This window comes from Pteropus alecto, unplaced genomic scaffold (assembly GCF_000325575.1).
Source record: "Pteropus alecto unplaced genomic scaffold, ASM32557v1 scaffold3, whole genome shotgun sequence".
In the NCBI taxonomy this organism is placed as follows: domain Eukaryota; kingdom Metazoa; phylum Chordata; class Mammalia; order Chiroptera; family Pteropodidae; genus Pteropus; species Pteropus alecto.
The window spans coordinates 19615316-19631072 of NW_006442484.1; the positions used below are offsets into that span (position 1 = coordinate 19615316).

The 15757-nt window shown below is 32.8% G+C and overlaps 1 protein-coding gene across 1 annotated transcript in view; it reads right to left on the reverse strand.

The window, feature by feature from the left end:
- LRP1B (LDL receptor related protein 1B) overlaps nucleotides 1–15757 on the reverse strand; it is a 1653662-nt gene that overhangs the window by 1359764 nt on the left and 278141 nt on the right. Inside the window, exon 2 of the mRNA XM_006921044.1 lies at nucleotides 5538–5660. Coding sequence (XP_006921106.1) covers nucleotides 5538–5660 — 123 coding nt within the window. The remainder of the gene's footprint in view (nucleotides 1–5537; nucleotides 5661–15757) is intronic.

Consider the following 15757-nt stretch of genomic DNA (forward strand, 5'->3'; position numbering starts at 1 on the left):
GATTCAGCTGGCACTTGCCTTTTTCCTTTTCTCTTTTCCTTCTTTCTGCCTGAAATCAAATTATCTATTGGCAAAGGTGGAGCATCCATTCTATGGCTATAAGACTGACAACTTCATGCTAAGGATGGCAGAGAAGAAAGATATAGGAATCCTGATGCCATTCTTGAGCTGCCATATAAATTCTGAATTTTCCAATTTTGCAAATTTTTATATGAGAAAAAATAAGCCCCTATTTGGTTAAGCTACTGTTTCTATTTCATGTGGTCAAATGCAATCCTAACCAATAAGGAAGCATATAAAAGTAGAAGAAAGAACCCAGCTTTTGTAGAGGACACCAAATTGCCTGAGTCTGGCACTATATGGTAGCGGGTACGCACACAGTTTTATGCCTCATACTTCTACTGTGAGAGCTTACACTGTTCTCAGTGGTGGTTGTACCTGGGGCACACCTACCTACGTAACTGTATAGTGGATATGGTTCAGCTATGACAGGAGTTGGCAAACTACTGCCTACTGGCCACATCCAGCCTGTGGCCTATTTTTGTACAGATTGTAAGCTGACATTTTTCTTTTTTTCCATTTTAAAGCATTAAAAAAAAAAAACAAGAATAATATTCAACTTAGATCGTATGGGTTCATGAAATCTAAAATATTTATCATCTAGTTCTTTATAGAAAAAGTTTGCTACTTCCTACAGAAGGACAGGACAGTACAGTCATTGTGCAAATTATCACAACTATCCAGGTTGCGAACATTACCCTCTTATAAGGCCATTTTATTCTTCTTTGTTAGCCAATAAGTCATCATATCCAAAACAGTTGTAATTGAAGGACTCTATCAAATGACTTTCTGGTGTGGGGCTAGTATAGGGCAATAGGGAAGAAGAAGAAGAAATAGCAGGGCTAATACTTTTCTGACTTAAAAAGTTAGAATCATCTCAGAAGCTAAGCAGAGTTAGGCTGGTTAGTACTTGGATGGGAGACCACCTAGGAATACCAGGTGCTGTAAGCATTAAAAAAAAAAGTTAGAATCAGTTTTAAATATATTAACATCAGTTTCCCAGAAAATATACATAATCAGCTGGAGCTGATTGTTGGAAAGGAAGTATCATTAACCATTCAACAGAAAATCCTAAAAGGAATTAAATTTTGAACACCTCGACATAAAAGCGCCTTTCAAGAAGACTTCCCAGCTTTCATTCCACAAATAAACATTTCTACTCTTTATTTTAATTCTCATCACACCTGATGTGAAATTAACAATTGGATTGAAAGCATCGAGTAGAAGGATGGAGATTTCCGTAATTTTCTATTCTCATTGCCTAATAGGACCTAAAGATCTTTCTCCATTTAGACACTTGAAAAATTACTTCAAATAATCTGAAGAAATAAAGATTTTTATTTCTAATATACGGCTAAAGAATAATTTCTCATATCCAATAGTAAGGATATAAATTGTTAAATTTCTCCAATTTCATATTTTAGAAAACTCATTCTAATGTGCAATCAACTTTATGATGAATCAACCACACAACACTGTGGTTTTTGTTTGTTTGTTTGTTTGTTTTTCTCATATTGCTGTTAGTGAAATCTAATTCCCTCCTCATGGATATTTGAGCATTCCCCCAGAGCCTGGGCCTGAACAAGCATAGAAGAGGAGGAAATATGTGCTCATTAACCTCTCAAATCCCCAAAATCTCAATTTCATTTACTTCCCAAGATGTCTTGTTTTATTGTGAGCTTGTTTATTGTCTAAAGCACTTTAGTCATCAGCATTTCACAAGAAAAGCTTTTCCTCTTCCTTGACAGTATTCATTTTTTTCCTATTAAAACTTTGTTATCATTGCAGAGCTTTCACTATGTTATGATAAATCCCATGCTATATTGGCCTCCTTATCATTTTAAAAGCTAAGTGGATTTAGGAAAAATAAGTGTATTGCTTCAGCTGTTTTCATCTAATATTTTGTTGATACGACATACTTTGTCTTCAAATCAAAAATGATAACATACTTTTGTTCATACAATGAGCACAAAAGTACCCTTCTTAAGAATCAATCTTCAAGGTTTTTGATTTCTAGTATTTATCTTTCACATTGAATGCGTATATTCATATAAATATAAAATTATGCAACTGTTTTATGTAGCTCAGTGAAGACAACATATGTGTGTCATAAAACAATACATTACAAAGCGCTATGATTAGGAAAAATGGTGATTGTGAACATCTGGATTGAGAAATTTAAATTTGAAAATTCTGGTATTTTTCATAAAGCTTTTTTTTTTCTTCACTTGTTCAGATTTCAATTGGTATTGTCTGAAACAACTTATCTGAAACAAGCTAATTAAATGCAGATCCAAATATGTTGTCCAGATTAAATACCCAGGTAAAAAGATAGTTATTTCTCTGTCTTTGTTATATGGCTACATTGATATAAGAATAATTTTAGTGTTTCCTTTAAGAATATTCAGCAATCTCGATGTTTGTGGATAGAAAAAGAATGGGAAAAATGAAGAAATATTTTTAAATCTAATTCATCAAATTTTATTTGAGAGGAAAACAAGTATGTACTTAAAAACTGCCCAAAATATCTTGAGTATATTTTATATAAAATGGATTTCATTTTAAAAACTAAGTAAGTAGAAAATCTATTTCTATTTTTAATTAACCCACATGTAATTTCTAATTTGATGCCTCAGTCTGCAAAAGCCCCTAATTCTGTGAATTGAAGGAATAAACCCAAGGTGGTATCTCTACCTTTTGGGCAGGGTAGATATTCAAAGTATTTAACCCATTTCCTGTTTGCCCAGGAATACTTGCTGGCAGCGCCTGAGGCTTCAGTGTTTACCCTGAGATAACCCGCAGATTACAGTCTTAACTTTACCCCCAAAAGTTTTTCAGGAAATATCTTGTTTTCATTGTTATTTTTGGATCACTCTAGTATATCAATAATCTTTGGAAACACATGACATCATTCTATTTACAGCATTCTGTTTTTAGTAGTGGTATGTCCATTTGCAAAATACAGTAATTCTCGATCGCTGAAATTGTCAAATCCTAGAAAATGTAGCATTCCTATCCATGATGTTAAATTAATGCTAGCAATGAGCTGCACTTTTTTTTTTTTTTTTTTTTTTTTTTAAAGAATAGCCCTGTCCTGTTTTTCCAATGCACCATTTTATGTAACTAGACACTAACCATTCAGAGCAGATGTGCAGCCAGTCAGGGTGGATGCTAGCTGGCAAACACAGGTCTAGTCTACTGATCTGGCCCTGCTGGGTAACAGCCATGTTCCTAGAGACTTGGAGCGGGCATGGGAGGGGTAGTAGAATATTTGTCGTCCACCCAATCTGGCATTTACTGTGAAGTCTTTCCTCTCTGGGCTTTAGTTTTGACCATCCATGTCCTCATTCCTACTCTACACCACAAACCCTCTCCGGTCTACTAAACTCCCTCTTGTGTGCATAGGGAACATCATCATTCTCTATTCATCGCCATCATGAAAGGAACTCTTGCCTAGATAGGCTATGCAACCGTTTCTTCTCAGTTGCTTTTGCATTGTGCCAAGTACACAGTTCCGTGGCATTTCTCCTCCAATCTGGCTTTCCTGCATATGGACTCCATAAATCTATCTTATGTCTCTGTCATTTTTCTCTTCAAAAATTTGATGGGAGTGGGAGGATCAGGACAGAAATGCACCATTATCAAAATTCAAAAATGTAACCTTTTATTCTGATTATGCCATGACAATCTTTTCAGCTAACAAAGAGAGAACTTCTAGATGACACTTAAATAGGGGAGGGTTAAAGCTTAAAAGGAGGTCAGTCCCACTACTTATATATTTAAAATGTAATCCTGCTATTTATATATATGTAATATATATATATATATATATTATGGCAAGAACATTTATTATTGTCTTCTCACGTTACTATATCATCTGTACCTATAGACATAATATTGAGATTTTTTTCTTTTTAAAATAACTTAATAAAGATACAATTCACATACCATATAATTCACCCATTTTATATGTAAAATTCAATATTTTAAAATATATAACAAAGTTCTGCAATCATCACTGCAATTTAATTTCAGAACATTTTAATCACACCAAAAAGACCTCATACTCATCAGCAGTCATTCTTCATTGCCTTTCACTCCACCGCTCACCTACTTTCTATCTCTCTAGATTTGCTTATTTGGGAATTTTCATAAGAATGAAATAAAATATGTGGTCTTTTGTGACTGGCTTTTTTTCTTTAGCTTAATGTTTTTAAAGATTATTCAGGTAGCATGTCTGTCTACTTCATTCATTATCACTAAATAATAATCCTCTTAATGTATTTACCACATTTTTTATCCATTAGTTTTTTTCTAATAATCTATTTTTTTTCTCCTTATCATGCCTAGAACTTCTTCTATGCTATAGAGAGGCTAGTAAAGGTTTCAGAATAGAAGTGGTGAAATTGATAAAACTCACAAATGTAATAAACTACTACAACCTCTTCCAAGGAAGAAGTGGTCTGTCTAAAGCAAAGAGAAGCAATTCATGCAAATATTCAAGCACCCATCGATTGAGAAAATTTAAAAATACTAGCAAACTTAAAGAAAATGAATGAAAATCATCTCTGGTTTCTAATGGCAAGGTTTTGATCAAAACTCAATGGAACCAATAATTGTTATCTTTAATATCAAACAATAGGATGATAGATTTTTTTGTTTCATTTTGACCTCACAGAACTACATAGTTGCTCTCAGGATGATATTAATAAGCTGGCATACATTGTTGCAAGGAGAGCACAGACAAATACTAGAAGCACTAGAAATGTCAATATTAATTTAAAATTTAGAGCACTCTTCGTATACCTTATGATAGCTGTTATTTTATAAAAAGTATTTTGGATTTAGTGTGATTCTGTTATTGTTTATAATTTTATTTTAGTGGCATTTTTCATGTGGGCAAAGATCTCAGTGGACTCCAGGATAGATACATTGGTAGGATTACAGTTAGGATCCATATGTATCAAGAGCTTCTGAATCTGATATTATAAAGGCAAAGATTCTCACTACATGTATGGACAAATATAGTTTCTATCTTTTAGTTTCAAAAGAAGACATGATCAATAATTTGTGTAGTGTCCTAAGATATTAATAAAAATAATAGGAGATCTAAAACTTGGTTACTTTACTATTCTTCATATGTGAGATAAATTATTGGAGAGGGTCTTATTCTCATTTAGTACTGTTTTAAAGTATTTTTTTCTCTACAAGTCATATTTTTTTCTAGTAATAACGCATCGCTTTGAAATAATTAACCTTAAATTTTCTTCCTTTCATAAGGTAATTCACACTACAAAACATAACTATTCTTTCCTTCACATAGTCATTTTACAGGAAACAAACAAAAGGTTTCAAGTTTTTTAGGCTATTTGGAAAACTAAAAGAACCAATTATAACAGTAGTCAACCGTGGAAACAACTGACATTTAGTTTCATGTGTAAGATAAATCTGAATGGCATGAAAACCTTTCTACTCACAGGTGTCTAAAGACTCGTCTGAATCATCAGGGCAGTCAGGGTCCCCATCACACAGCCAGCTCTGGGAGACACAAGTCACATGATCGTGGCAAAGAAATTCACCAGGATCACACAACTGCTGATCTGAAAATGAAAATGTTTCAAAATAAAATATGAATGATCTGAACATGAACACAAGAGCAGTACAAAGATGAAATGTGAGAAAGCAATATATAAAAGGTATATGGATGTGATCCACATTTTTTCTTTAGCAGGAAAGCTAAACCAATTATTTTTCTTAATTTTAGCCACTCAGCTCAAATACACAATTTTGATAGACTTGACCTTGTTGTGTGGTCAAACACAATCTGTTCTGGAAATAAATAGGAATTCTGTTTGTGTTCATGACTAGAGACTTTGTCGTACTGGATGATGCATATAGATATTTCAGCAAGTGAGTTTTATAGATGTTGATCCAAAACAGAAGTTCTTGAGCATAGTTTTCATTCCTCCTCTGCTCCAAAAGAAAAATAAAATCTGTAATAAAAGTTAAATATTGTATTCAAACTCCACCTCTGAGTATTCTGTTCTTAACTTTCTATCCTGATACTGAAGCTTTATGTCTCTACATCCTTTAGATACCCAATATCACAATATTTTCTTATATTTTCTACAACTACCTAGGTGACAGCTTCTGCTACTGTACAGCAAACATAATAGTAAACTTCTATAAAACATTGCTCTAAATTGGATTTCTACAGTTGGTTGTTTCCAAAAAGTCCATTATTTTCCTCTATTTTTTTAGAATACTTAGGTTGTATAGCCTTTCCTCAAGTCCTAGTAAACTCAACAGATGTTGGTTCTTTACAATAAACTCACTCATACCTGTAAATCCATTCAACACGATATTTTGTTTTTATATTTTAACTGGAAAAGGTATATATCTTACAATTAATGACCTTTGAATGTGAAGGAGTGTTAGGAATACCTTAGCTGTTTGATATCGCTTACACTTTTGTTATGTACAGGAATAATTCAAAATTTAAAAAATTCATCAGTAAATGAGTATTTCAGTATGTATCAAAACAAGTTCTAAGTGATAGGAAAGCATTAGAACACAGCTTAATTGGTATTTTTATCCTAGCAATTACAAAATGATGGTGTGTATTTCATGCAATGGTTTGATAAAATATGGTATATCTTTCTTTTCTCTTCCTCAACCTCTTCCCTCTGACCCCAACATAACTTTCAATAAATATACATTACAAACACATATTATTAATCTATAGATATGGGTATATAATTAATATTTTCCACTTTCAAACTATAGGGGTTTCCTGAAAACTTATATTATTTTATCTTATCCTATTATATTTTTCAATAAATTCACCATCAATACAAACTCATTACCACCGCTATCATAATTGTTGTTTTTTACATTAAACAATTAAGTTCTTGAGCCTATTCTGTATTTGACTATATACTTGGTGCTATAGAATAAAAATATAGAATGAAAAATGAAGTCTTTGTCTTCAAGGATCCAGCAGACTACTCATGCTAACAGATCTATGAGAAAAAAAAAAAGTATTTTTTATACAAAAAGTTGCCAAATAAATGATCAATAAAATATTAAAAGGAGAGACCAGAAATAGAAACAGATGGAGACAAATACAAGAAACAGTTTAGGGATGTAAGCATAACTTTAAAGATGGATAGGATATGAATAGAGAGGAAATATAGAACATTTCAGACAAAGGGTAGAATAAACAAATTTGCTAAGGTGGTAATTATTAAAATGCATTTAAGACAAATAAAATTTTTCTACAAAAATTGAAATGACATTAAAGTTATAAGACCTGGGTTTTCTCCATTAAACATTGTGTCATACCTACAAGTATGTTCCAATGTTAAAGAAGGGGAACTTAAATTTTGCTTTTTAGATAGTCTTATAAATTTTGTAGTTAATGTAGGAAAAAACACAAGATAAAATTCAAATTATTCTGCTTATAGATAAACAGGCCATGTAATTTATCATTAAACTGGTGGAGTCTAAGAATAAAGAAAGACAGTAATAATTATACTGGGGAAGCAGGTATAAATCAAGTCTGTTCCAGAAAAATTCAGAATGAATGTTCATTGTTCCTATAGCTATTCTGCATTTGATCTAAGATCACAGGATGCTAGGTTTTCTCTTTCTTCATTCCTCCCAAACTATAATAAATTGCTATGAGAAAAGAGGAAAAGAGATGGTGCCTTGCTAAATGCCACTGTATATTACCTGACTCAATAAATAATAAGTACTTATTGAAAGTACAAAGAAATAAAAAAGATCATAAAGAACAATTTATGGTGTTGGAAAATAGCATCTCAAAAACATAGGTCAGGGTCAGTATGAAGGACCTTGATTACTATGGGAAGCATTTTGTAGATAATTTGAAGCCATGCAAAAGTACTTAAAAAAGGATTTTTATGAAGAAATATGCTACAAAGACATCTGTTAGATTATTGTAATTGTCTAGGGAAAAGTTCAAGACAATTGGACTAAAGTAGTGGGGACTAAAATGGATATTCTGCTCCAAATAATATATGTAAGAGAAATTGGTAAGTAAATGGTTGAAAGGCTCCAAATATGTCTCCAAGTAAATAGCCTCAGAAATTGATAGATGGTGTCTCAAAACCAAGATAGGACATATTTTGTGTATATGTGTGTGTGTGTGTAAATGTGCATATGAGCCTGGTCAAATGAGCAGAAGAATAATGATTGTAGGAATAATAGAATAATTAATATTTTTATAATACTTTTTAGCACAAAAAAGAATTTGTACATTGATTTCTTTATTCAGCAAATATTACTGAGTTACTACTATGTTCTAGGCACTGGGGATACAAAAGTGAAAAACTAAAGCTGAAGTCCCTGCCATCATTGAGGTTATATAATGGTAGAGGATAGAAACAAAAACAAAATAAATGAGTTAATCGTATAGTATATTAGAAGATAAACCCTATGGAGAAAAGTAAAACAAAGGTGAGAATTAAGGGTTGCAGTCTGAGAGGGGGATGGAGGCGCAATTTCAAATAAGGTGATCAGAATTCTCAATTTCAAATAAGGTGATCAGAATTCTCTGTAGAATTTCTACAGCTTTTATTCAATGTCACAGAGATGTGACATTGAATAAAAGCTATAGAAAATAAGAGAGACATTCATTTGAATAAATGGTCATGTGCTAAGAACTAGAGGCAAGAGGCTGCCCAGCAAATTAAGGAACACTAAAGAAGGCAGAATGGCTGGAGAAAAATAGAAAATAGGAAAAATTGAGGTCAGGGAATCAGGAAATATGGGGTTAAGAGTAGCAGATGAAGGCTTTGAGTTTTACTAAAAGTCAAGATGGGAAACCACTGGAAAGTTCTGAGTAGAGAGACACATGTAATTAACTTGTTTAAAGTATCATTCTGGCTGCTGTGTTGAGAACAGACCACAGTAAAGTAAATGTGGAAGCAGGGACATCAATTAGGATGTTATTGCATGTTATTAAATGAGAGGAGATGGTTGTGTGGATAAATGTGTTGGTGAAATGAAGTTTTAAGACAGCATTTGATGAGCAAACTAAGATCAAATATCTTGCTCATCATTTAATTACATGTCAGAGTCTTGAATTCATATTTCTGGCCCAAAACATATGACTTTTCAACTGTTTTTGGAATATACTGAGTGCAAAGTGCTTGGGAGACATTCAATAATAAATGTGCATTAGGCAGTGATACATTTAAGTCTGAAATTCAGAACAATCAAAACTGGAAGCACAAAACAGAACTGGAGCTGTGAGACAGAGACATGAGAATAGATGTATATGAAATTAAAGTGAGGTGGGGGAGGAGGAAGAGAGAAAAAGAAACACAGAAGAAAGGGTAGGTCAGGCGAGGAGGCAGAGGAGACAGAAAGTTTAGCCAGAATTACAAGAAGAGAAGAGTAATGGGAAAGGAGATATATCAAAACCATGTGAAATTTCAAGAATTGAATTGAGGAAGGGGGTCACTAGTGACCAAATTTAAGTATAGACGTACAGGCTAAGGAAAAGGTGCCACTGAAGGAAAAGAGACTGAAGGCCCAAGAAGTATATGAAAGTGAAGAACTTTCCTAAGAAAAATTCATGGGGCGAGAAGAATCTAAACAATTCTAGAAACACTTTCCCCAAGGAGAGAAGGATAGAAAAATAAAATAAATTATTAGCTGCTAGGGAAGAACGTTAAGGTATTCTTACCCTGTTGTGTTTTCTCAAAGAACTGAAAAAGCATGACTTCTGAAATTTGAGAAAGTAGAATTGGAAAAAGTGGTGAAGGTTTAGATAGAATAACTGCTGTGGGGAATTAGAAAAAGAATCAACCAGGAATTTGTGAAAGAATTTTTTTCTAGAAGCAATGAGGATCCAGCTAAGGTTGAAAACTGTGTATGTGACGGTTGAGTGTTTTGTTCATTTTGTTTTATATTAATGTCAAAATGTTCACCTACATTAAGCCATAGATACAGAATTATCCCTTAGGAAAATCCAAGAAGAAAATCCTTTTGGAAAATATGCATACCACCATCCTCAACAGGTATTCATATATAGAGAGATGTAGACACTAATCCATCATGATTTAAAAATAGCTTTTTTTTTTTCCCCCAAGAGTAAGACAGACTAAAGGGAATTTACCTAATGAGCCCACGTTATCAGTTTGCTAGGCAAGCGCCAACCTTTAAAGACAATTTGCATTGTCACAATTTCGAGGAGAGTTTTATAATATCATTCCTCTAAGAAATAGTCATTAAGAATAGCTTCCTACAACCCTCTTATTTATTTTCAACCAGCTACAACATTTCAATGTCAGTTTTTAAAAGCATTGATTATAGGATTCAAATAAATGCATTTCCAGTATTTCAAGGTGATTATTTTAAAATATATTCAGTAGATTGAGTTCCTTGAATCAGAAGCTAAATATGTTGTATGTATATGTATTTTTTATTTATCCCATTTTATGCTTCATGCTACACTTCTGAGATAATCAAACTAATCTTATTTTAAATGTCTTTCTATTGTGTGAACATAATATTATACACTGTAATTAAAACAAGAAGCTTATAAGAATGTGCAGGCAGTTTTGCTTACATCCCTATGGAAGAGGATCAAAGCTAGTACCCTATCTCTTTGTAATAATAGACTCTTACCATCAAAAGACATGAAAAGATTAGGACAACCGTAGCCTATAGACTTGACTGAGTTCTATTCATCTTAGCGTGAGAAAAGCTTAGTATGATAATCCTTCTACACTTACAGAAAAACATCTAATTACTAATTTTAATAAAATTTTATAATAATATTTTTGGAAGTTGGATACAGATAGTCTTAGCTGAAAGATGTAATACACATGAATTACCACAAACTAACTTACATTTTCTAATTTTAATATCATGATGAACTGTTAATTGTGGTCTTTTCAAAAAAAACTATCAGAATCAAATACTAAAATTGATATCTATCGATAGGAGTCTATTGAATAACTATGTATCCTCCAGTCCTTGAGTATTTTACCGTAATTAATTTATAATAATGTTATGTCATTTCCCTTAGAAGTCGACTTGCTATTTAAATAGTAATCAGACTGTTAGTTTACCAACAAATTGTCTGCCTACCAAATGCATCACAGGACACTGCAGGGGCATTTAGAGGAAATATAATTGATAAACTCTGGTAACTGATGACAAATTAAAGGTAAAGGAAGGACAGTTCCCATTTAGCAGCTAAATTCCTATGAGGTACAATACTGATCCTGGCTAAAGTAGGGAACAAGGCACAACCACTCATGCAAGCTAAGTATTATGGAAATGCTGCAACTTAGAGTTTCAGAACTTAATCAACATCAAATATATTTACTAATCATATTTATATCTCATGGTTAATTTAGGTTTGTTAATGAAAACATACCATTAGTAATTGCCAGAAGAGAAATATCATTGTATTTCCTTTATTCTCATTTAATAGGCAATGAATTCATTACCAGGAGAACAAAATTCTTGTAGAGACCTACAGAATGAATTACTAATTCAAGTTCAAATTTTGATAAAGCTCATGTAAAATTAAAGGAAGAATGTTAGTTATCAAGTATCAGGAAGAATCTTACTTTTTCTTCACCTACTCCAACAAAATGTTCAAATATAGATGAAGAATAAATTCCTCAGAATTTCATTTCAATTTTTTTCTCATAATATGGTTAAAGGAGTTCTCCAATGCCTTTTTCTACTATCCTCTCACCATTTGACATACACTTTTACCATCATCAGTTTGACATACATTTTTAGTTCTCCATACTGCTCTATTCTTTTTCCTTAAATATATCATTTTATGTGTCTTTACCTTTTATTCCTTTGCTTGGAATGCCCTTTCTCATATAAGAAAATTCTAGCCCCTCCCTAAATTCCAATGACATTTTATCTCCTTTATTGAAACTTCCCCAAGAAACGTTTTTCTTCTTCCAAAGTTGGTTCCATAATACGCAAAGTACTAAAAAGCTCCTATTGTATTTTACTCTATGCATTATAGCTACTGAGTGATGGGATCCTGGAAGGCAAAGGATTCTGTCCTGGACTTCATATTTCCCCCCAATAAGGTGATTTCAATGGAATTAAAAAAATCAAATTTTCTGAAAAATAGTTATACATTATTTTTGGAAAGAGATGGGGAAAAGAAAAACTAAAGCAATACTAGTGTTTTGTGCTTTATTATCAAAATGATAAATAGCTGTATTTAGTTAATCACCAAAATAAAACTAAGTTACCCCATGGTTAAAATAAAATACTCTGAATAGTAAAGATGATACCATATAAAATTAAAGCACCATGAAAACTAAAAATCAAACTTGAGATTCAATATTGTCCTCTAGAGTCTCTTAAAGACTATACTGAAAATTACACTTTTATAATAACCGATTATAAATAGTAACTTAGCCAAATATGTTAATAATAGGTTTTTTAAAAAATAATTCCTTTAGGAATATTATCATTGTAAGTGTAAAATAAAATAGAACTTACCATTTTAAGTTCATGTTTAATAGACATATGTTTGTACATATATTTGGTTTATGCACATTTGGGGAGATTGGTACGGGAGAAAGTAGGTCAAAATGGTCAAATCTGGCAATTTTATTTTACTTCATATATTCCTCATAAAATGCATGGTTGATTGAAAAATAAACCTTATTATACACATAGGATTCTAATTCATGGTATCATTTATCTGTGTTAAATTTATCCTTTTTATAAATCTACCCAGACTTGAATTAGAGAGGCAATTAGTAATATAGAGTATCCATATTTCAATGGCAACATGATTTTTAGTTTGTCATGTCATTCCCTTTGTCATGCTGATTCTTTATTGATAATTTAGCAGACAGATGTGCTCACACACTCACAAAATATGTACACGTGTTCTTGTATTTTAAAATTAGTATACAGCTCTGCTTACAGCTCTGCTATCTCTGAAGCTAAGACCAATAAAGACTGTTCAAATGCTTGAGTAGGAGCACTGTTGCGTTCTGAATAATAACTATCTGTAAAGTGTCCACACCCTAGTTCTCAGAACCTGTGTATATGTACATAGCAAAAGAGATGTGATTATTTTAAGAATCTTGACATGGGAAGACTAGCCTGGATTATTTAAGTGAGCCCAAAGCAATTACAAGGGCTCTTATAAAAGGGAAGTAAAAGAGGAGAGAAGATGTGACCCCAGAAGCAGAAGCTGGTGTGATCTGAGGAAGGGGTCAAGAACCAAAGAATGTGGGCAGTGTCTCTAAGCTGGAAAAGGCAAGGAAATGGATTCTCCTTGAGAACCTCCAAAAGAACTCAGTCCTGGCTTTTGACCTCTAGAATGGTAAGATGATAAACTTGTATTGCTTTAAGCCACTAAATTTCTGGTAATTTATTACAACAGCAATAGGAAACTAATACCAGATCCAGTTTTATCTCACAACCCAGACATCACTTACGTAAGTCTGATTAAATGAACAGGAAACAAGCAAGCTGCCAGCTATTTTACCATTAATTTAAAGTTCTTTTTCTCCTAAGTTGGTTCCTGTTAGTTTCAACATTATCTACTTAAATAAAACATTTTTATTCTCTTTAATGTCAAATGACAGATTTTATGAAAAACACCATAAATGCTCAAATAAATGACATCCCTGCCTGGAATATATATGAATTGGGAGAAGTGTGTGTATGTGTGTGTGTGTATTCCCAAAAGATGAGAAAATGCAAAAATGTGGTATTTTTCTATTTGAGAAAATTGTAATTAATTATATAGTTTTATGCTTTCTATTGGCTACCAAATTTGTAATCATTCATTCTATGCCTTATTAAGCACCCAATGTTTTTAGCGCTGCAAATGGCAATTCGTACTTACAGAAACATCTTACATAAAAGCAAGACAAAATTTAAAATTTAAAGAGGTATATTATCCCCACGAAGAAGTTTTATTCATTTATCATTTCTATCATAATGAACAAATGAAAATTATCTCTGTAAACATTGCAAATCCAATTTGACATTTATTTTTCAAAGAAAAGTTAGTTGTTTTTTGGTTTTGTGTGTGTGTGTGTGTGTGTGTGTGTGTGTGCGCGCGTGATCATTTAAATGTTGATAGGCTCCTGGTTTTTTTCAGGCAGCAACATAGAAAATTACAAAGCACTCAGCATAGACCTATTTGAAACTGCTTTACCAAGAAAAAAAAAGAAAAACCTTAAACTACCAGAGTTGAAATGCTTTCCTTTATTTAGCAAGAGACAAAAGATACATTTTTCAGTGAAATAAAACAGGTACATATAATATAGTTGATTCAAGATTTTATTATCATTGGACTAATGCTTTGCCGTTCTGTGTTCTTTTCTGAAAATTCAATACAAATGCTTTATTTCCTTTTTACCTGCCCTTTCTCAAAAGCCTGCTGAAATGAATCTGTAGAGTTACTTCATGTACTACCTTGTTAAGAAAGAAGAACAATTTGACAGGTCTCCTTCATAAATGTAAAAGAATAAGCCTAAATTATTGACATTTGCTTGCAAGTTCTATTCTCTAAATTCTGTATGATCCTCATTCAATCTCCGCTTGGGGACCAAAATTCACATCTTTTTCCCCATCTCGAGGCTTAGTGAGTTATGAAGCAGATGGTTAGGCTTTAGCTCTTTCAGGGATGATGCAATGCCTCCTATTCGTTATGCTGTGTTTTAACCATTAAGACTACAATTTTAGTTATCTCAAGTTCCTATTTTGATTGTAAAATGTATTTTTAACCATATTTTTTCCTATTTTAAAAGACTCTAAACTTATTCATTCAATTAATACTCATTTACTGTGAACCAAATTAAGCACTGAGGCTTTATTCATGGAGACAGCAGGATTTCTACCTGCAAGTTGCTGAAGGATAGACAAAAATATAAATATTTATAATAATGTAAAGTAGGTGCTAATACAGATGTATCTGGAGTGTTGGTAGAGCCTGTGCTGTGAACAGCTGGGGTTAGGGGTCAAGATGGGGAGAGAGAATGCAGAAGGTACTTTTAGTTGTCTACCCAACAGCTATTTTTACCATTTTTGGGAAATCCCACTTCCTACTACAGAGGCAAGGAAGTCCATATGCTTGTTTTCCCAGTCTCTCTTGTAGCTAGGGCATGGACCCCAACGCTGACTAACGACAACTGAGATTTAGAGTCTGCTAGGACTCTCCTGAGAAACATTTTCTTTCTACAAAAAAATGCAGAAACTCTCCTGCATTGTTTTAGGTTGTTGAAATCTGGAGCATCCACAGACATTTTAAGACCATGAGGATAAATAAGCCTGAGGATGAAGGCCAGCACAGTGAGGAGGTCCAAGTGGAAAGACGCTCAGCACCTAGGTTTTCGATGATATTGTTGGGCTACCCTAGGGTGTTCCTGCATCACATCCCACTAATCTCTATACTTTTTGTTACATTATGCAATATGTTAATATACTTATTACTTAGCCACAGTACGTTAGGTAATATTACTACTAATCAGAACTAACAGAGGAGACTGGAAGCAACATAGACATTTATCCTTTGTGGTATCATCAAGAACTTTATAGTATTCTCCATAATCAAAGGCATGGAGCAAATGAAATTTCTAAACTCTTCTATTTTATTTCCATGATCAAACAAATATTTAAACATCTGAGAGTCCACTAGGGATAAAAAAAAAAA